Genomic DNA, 5,876 nt, shown 5'->3' on the forward strand with positions numbered 1-5,876 from the left:
CGGCGTAAAACGAAGCGCTGAGCTCTGCCGTAAAGAGCGAGCCGTGAATAATGAATGTGGCCGGGACAGGATGAGGGGAAGCCGGGGCAGTAGTTCTCACATAAAATAAAAAATAAATAAATAAATAATGCATTAAAGCTAAATGAAACCATTGGCATGTTTTGGATTTTATTTCGTGTATTTTATGCTTGTGTGACGTAAAATATCCCAAATCAGATCAGTTGAAACGGCGTCAGGGTTTGACGCTGTTTTGGGAATTTAAATCATGAAAAATAGGTTCTTAGAATTGGGGTCAGTGCCTGTTATTGTCTCCCACTGCTTGGTAAACATGAGCTGAATGACTGGACCGTCTCTTTATCCAGAAAACAACAAGCCGCGGGTGTACCAGGGTGTCCGTGTGAAGACCACTGTCAAAGAGCTGCTGCAGAGGCACAGAGCCCGTGAGGCCAACAGCAAGAAGCTGAAGATGGTAAAGGACTGCAGCACAGACACCCACCCACCCACCCACCCTCACACACCTCCGCCTCGAATGCGTCAAAAACTGCCCGTGATAGAAAAGATAATAAAGAAAAACCAAGAGAAGTCATTTACAGTCCAGTCCTGATCATTTTTTCACCTTTTCCCGTACATTACCAAAAATCTGTAAAAGAAAAAAAAATATCCCAAAGCTAAAATTCATTCCAAAATAATTAAATCAAAAAGTCCAATTCGAAAAATCCATATTTTCTCCTGGTTTCGTTTTTTGTTTTTATCCTGGAAAGATTTGGGAGGAAAAATTAAACCCTACAGGACTGAAATAGAAAAATAGGACAGAAAAAAAGTAGAAGAAAAGAAATGAGGAATAAGACAAAGAATGAAAAACGTTTTTTAAAAACAGTCATAATTTGATCCTTTTTTAATTAAAAAAAAGAACGAAAGGAAGAAGAAGAAAAGGGAATGAAAAAGAGATCAAAATTCCTAATTTTCTCTTGCTGACGTCCGAACCTTCCAAGTCCGAACAACAGCCAAATTCAACTTCAATTAAATCAAAATACATATATTCCCTTGTCCTACTCATCATACAGGAAAAAAACTTAAACTAAATTCGTCGTCCCATATTTCAAAAAAGTTGAAATCCTCGTTACTCTCTCTCTCTCCCTCTCTTCCTACAGAACCGCATTTCTTCTAAAGATAAAACTTCACAAAGTCAACAAAGACTGATTTGAAAAATAACGAATTTTCCCTTCTCTTCCTCCTCCTCCTCCTCCACTCTCTCCCCTCTCCTCTTCTCCTCCTTCCCTCTCCTCTCATTCCTGATGGGCAGATTTCCCAGGCGTGTCTGGAGCTCCAGGATCTTTGTCAGTCCACTTTCCCCAGTAAGTCTGCTCTATAACATCAACGCAATATTCCAGGCCTGCTGTGGAATGGTGAGCCCACAGTCACGGCTCCACCCTGAGCCGTGGAAACAGTACAGCAGCTGTACACGGCGCCCACTCATGTATATATAGATGGAGCTCCGCTATTTGAAATTACGCGTCCAAATTAGCATGCAGACGTGCGGCTCCAGCTGACACGGGTTAACATGTGTTGGCTGTTGGAGCTGTGACGTCACCAAGTGCAACTTGCATATTTAAATGTCTACTGTCGCTCGATTGCAGAGCTCTATTCTTTGTAATGCGTAATGTGTCCATTCTGGTGCGGGGATGAGATCAGCGGCGATATTGTGACTGACGCGATTTCGACGTTCTACCGTATCAGTGCTTGTGAACTTATTCGATCCCTTTCGATTTTGTTTTCAGACACAGTCATTCCGTCAGAACGGTACGTGGATCCTCCTCCTCCTGCCATCACCGCAGCGAACGCGAGCAGCTGTGGCGGACACAGCGTCCAGATGCGCACCGCTCACTACCAGGCTGCTGACACTTCCTGCAGCATCCAGCTGCAGGGAGACGCGTTCAACGACACCCAGACGCATTTTGGGGGCATGTGGTTTCACAACAACAACAACAACAACAACCACAGCATCGGTGGTGGCAGCGTCTACAATATCAACCCCACAAAACAACAACAACAACAACAAAAGCAGCGGCAGCGGCAGCTCCCTGTCTCCCTCCCATTCCTTCCCTCTGAACTGGTACTATGGACTGTCTTCAGATGCGGACTACTATGGACATGGAACGGTAGGTTTCAACCACTGCTCACAACAAATCTAGTCTCTACACCAGACTGAACCAGCTGATAAATGAGTAGTAAACGTCCTGAACGTCGTAGTCTTTTCCAAATGACCTTCTTATAAATACAAGCAAGTAAACATTTAGTCTGCTTCAAAAGCATGTCCATTCAAGACTTAGGTCAGGGGTCACCAACCTGGTGCCAGGGGGGCACTTAGTAGCCCCCGTGGACTACCAAAGGTGCCCATGGGATATGTTCTAAAAAATAGAACCAGTCAACAAGAGGGTCACTGTTACTGGTAAGAAGAGTTTCTGCCATTTTATGTCCCAGAACTGATCATTATTACATTGTTCTGGAAGTCTGAATCAAACAAGTAGCTCCTTGGAATACTTAGTGCCCTTGAAGTAGCTCTAAGTTTCAAAAAGGTTAGGTGGAAAAAGACCTTGACATGAACATTCACTCCTGTCAATCATTATTATATATATTTTTAGAGTTTCATCCTAAAAAACATGGATTCAGTCCTGGATGTAAATTAGGAGAATCCTCTTGTTGAAGTCTGCAGTAGTGGTTGTAAATATGTGTAGTAGTACACAATACAAAGACCTTGACAATACAGGAGGCAGAGCTGGAGGTGACAGAGGTAAAGATGCTAAGATTCTCTTTAGGAGTGACAAGAATGGACAAGATCAGGACTGAGGTCATTAGAGGGACAACACAGACAGGAAGGTTTGGAGAAAAGGCTAGAGAAGCCAGATTGAGATGGTTTGGACAGGTGCAGAGGAGGGACAGTGGATACACTGGTAGAAGAATGTTAGAGATGGGGCTACCAGGTAGGAGACAAAGAGGAGATATATGGATGCAGTGAGGGAGGACATGCAGAAAGTTGGATTCAGAGTAGAAGATACAGAGAACAGGGAGAGATGGAAATCAATGATTCGCTGTAGCAACTCCTGAAAAAAGGGGACAAAGCTGAAAGGAAAAGAAGAAGTACACAATACAAAGTAGTACAACACTTACATTAGTCTACAATGTCCACCTGCACTGTCTTTAACTGAGGTAGCTGTGAATATGTGTCCCAGCTGCGGTGAAACACAAACACCACTCCCAGCTGTGACTCCAACGGCTGCGGCCGTGTGACGTTTCTGACGTCCATTCAACCGTCTGTCAAAATCCCAAATCCTCACCAGAACTTCTGTGCTTCCAGGCTCCAGTTTTTCCGGCTGAGATTCAGAAGCTCTGCAGCCCCCTGGACTGTAACAGCTACTCGCCACAGGACTCCTTCTCCTCCTCTTCTTCTTCCTGCTATGATTCACCCACCAGAATAGAGTCCAGTCACCAGAGCTTTGCCTCGGAGCAATACCAGCACTACCAGCAGTGCAACCACCAGGACTGTTACTGCCTGCCCCACTGCTGGTCAGGGCAACAGGACGGCTTCTCTGGCCCCGAGTGCACGTCCTATTCCAGCAGCACAGACTATCCCTACACCTGCCTGGTGGAGGAGAACTACAGGAGAGATTTGCAGATGAGCCCAGAGATGTGTTACAATGTGCTATGATGTGACCTCCGCCAGCGCTGTGGTGTCCCGGCCTGTACATACGTCGTTTTCCCCATTTCTCTGCTCTTACTGCTCCGTGCTTCTGCAGAATGAGAACGAATGGCGACCGCTGTGTAAATGAAGAGATTTTTGTATCGTGTTCTATGTTTTTTTGTTTTGTTTTTTCCCCCCTGTGTTTTAATAGGTAGATTTATTTTCTTACACGTGATTTGTTCCAGTACTAAATAAAGTGTTGAACGCACAACTTCTGTCCCTGTGCTTTAGATTCCATCAAAATAATAAAACCTGAAAATCAATGGAATTCAATGACCAAACATACACATACACCTGGTGTGTAAGGTAGTAATACTCAAATATACACTCAAATATATTTTGACTGGATATAAAACCCTCCAACTGCCTTTAATTCAGCAGTGAAAATAACAAACAGCTAATATATTAATACCATCAATAATAACACTGTACAGAGGCAGTGCTGCTGTTAGCACGCTAATGCTAATGCTACGTTGTGGGCTCAGCCGCTGTCGTAATCTATGATGCCATTGGACAGTTATAAATACCTGTTTCTCTCTGTTATGTTTATAAATGCTACTCCTCGTTTAAAACAACTGACATAAAAAATGAAACGTTACGTCATAAAGTAACCAGAGTGTCACATGTGAGTTTGAGGTCTATACCCAGCTGTTTTCAATTCTAATCAAATGTACAGTTGCCGTAAACTACATTTTTATTTTGACACATATAACGATATTCTTATTTTGCTTGATGTTAATATTTTGAGTTTAATTTTCTGTTTATTTTAACGAGGTAAAAGTCTGTTGCTGTCTCTTTAAATTCTTAATTCCTGGTTAAATCATCATCAGTGCTAGATTGTTCTAGAAAAGTCCGTTTGTCACCTCTGGTTTAAAGGTAGTAAAGTAAAGGTACTACGTAGATCCTACACAATTAGAATTGTGATGGAAGGAGGTGAGTTAATACATGACTAACTACACAGGAAGTACAGCACTGACATATCATTTTATATTGAACACCTTTTCACTCAAGGCTAAAAATGTGCAGCTATTAAAAATAATCAGGAGGATTTAGCTGGAAAAGCTAAATGTGCAAATACATTTGGTAAAGAGGTAAAGAACATCCTGATCCCACTTTCCAGCATTAGAGCTGTTTAAACCCACAGTTTGTGAGTTGTGGGTTACAGTGTGTACCTTTCTGTGACCAACCGAATTGTCATTGTTAATGCAAATGCAGATCAATATCTGACACTTTGGGAAGTTATAAAAGCTCCAGCTAACTGAGTCCAGTGGGGATAACCAGACAAACACACAGTTTGCTCAGCACTGTCCTTGTTTAGTGAGGAGAATGAATGTTTTGTAAAATGCAACTAATTTTGTGAAATTTTCAAAAACACTCGTTCAGGTACGAGAACATGAACTTCTCTCCATGCTCAGTATTTTAAAGAACGTCAGCATTTAAGAAGTATTTAAGGTGAAATTACATTATGATCAATGTCTCTAACCCCCCCCCTCGCCACCCCTCCCTTCCACAATACGCCCCCCCAACCCCATTTCTTTAATTTTAAACTGATGCGTCCTCATAATTTGCATATCTCGGTCTCCTAGAGCTTCGTATTCAAATCTGAGTTCAGCATCGGATGTCAATGGCTGCTGTGATGTCAGGTGACAAAACAATAATTCATCTACTGTATTATTTTAAACAGACATGGCTGTCAATTGGCAAAGACTTTAAAGGATGTTTGAGTATTTATTTGTACATGGGCAGTATGTGGAGCACAAAAAAAACAGAAAAGACAATAAGAAGATTTCCCCCCACTGCTTACAGTGGAAATGAATAGAATAGTCTTTACAGTTATTGTCCCAGGGCGTAGCACCAAATTGAGAGCGCTACCACAGAGCGCCAGAGAAAATTTCAATTAAAACGACAAAAACAACACAAGGAAAAACAGTAGGTCAGATTAAAAGTATTCACAGATGTCGTGAGTGAAAATATATGCTCTCACTTAGCTAATACGTGCTCTTTCTCTCTATTAAACTGAGCACCAACAGTGTTCTCAATAAATTATTATTTAAATAATAATTATTATTAATTAAAAGTAGGCTCACTATGTTCTGCATCGGGTCAAATACAGTCCACCCGGTCAGTTTGTGTGGCC

At 42.0% G+C, this 5,876-nt stretch overlaps 1 protein-coding gene across 2 annotated transcripts; it reads left to right on the forward strand.

The window, feature by feature from the left end:
- The first annotated feature begins 328 nt into the window (after positions 1-328).
- On the forward strand, positions 329-4,074 carry linc.pou2af1 (lnc RNA pou2af1). 2 transcript variants are annotated; one of them, XM_025055054.1, is made up of 4 exons: positions 329-469; positions 1,304-1,355; positions 1,779-2,159; positions 3,356-4,074. In XM_025055054.1, the coding sequence occupies exons 1-4, from the start codon at positions 338-340 to the stop codon at positions 3,373-3,375; spliced, it is 585 nt and encodes a 194-aa protein (XP_024910822.1). In that variant the 5' UTR covers positions 329-337; the 3' UTR covers positions 3,376-4,074. The 2 variants fall into 2 exon arrangements, with proteins under 2 accessions (XP_024910822.1, XP_016887448.1); XM_017031959.2 differs by lacking the exon at positions 329-469 and having other exon boundaries at positions 852-1,355.
- The last annotated feature ends 1,802 nt before the right edge of the window (positions 4,075-5,876 follow it).

Source organism: Cynoglossus semilaevis, chromosome 4 (genome assembly GCF_000523025.1).
Source record: "Cynoglossus semilaevis isolate Cse_v1.0 chromosome 4, Cse_v1.0, whole genome shotgun sequence".
In the NCBI taxonomy this organism is placed as follows: domain Eukaryota; kingdom Metazoa; phylum Chordata; class Actinopteri; order Pleuronectiformes; family Cynoglossidae; genus Cynoglossus; species Cynoglossus semilaevis.

What these genes read in the sequence shown, in the direction of transcription:
- linc.pou2af1 (XM_017031959.2), top strand. Translation starts at nt 1,296, where the DNA reads ATGGGCAGATTTCCCAGGCGTGTCTGGAGCTCCAGGATCTTTGTCAGT. An exon ending in TTGTCAGTCCACTTTCCCCA is followed by an intron (nt 1,356 to 1,778) that starts GTAAGTCTGCTC and finishes TTTTGTTTTCAG; the next exon opens with ACACAGTCATTCCGTCAGAA. An exon ending in ACTACTATGGACATGGAACG is followed by an intron (nt 2,160 to 3,355) that starts GTAGGTTTCAAC and finishes CTGTGCTTCCAG; the next exon opens with GCTCCAGTTTTTCCGGCTGA.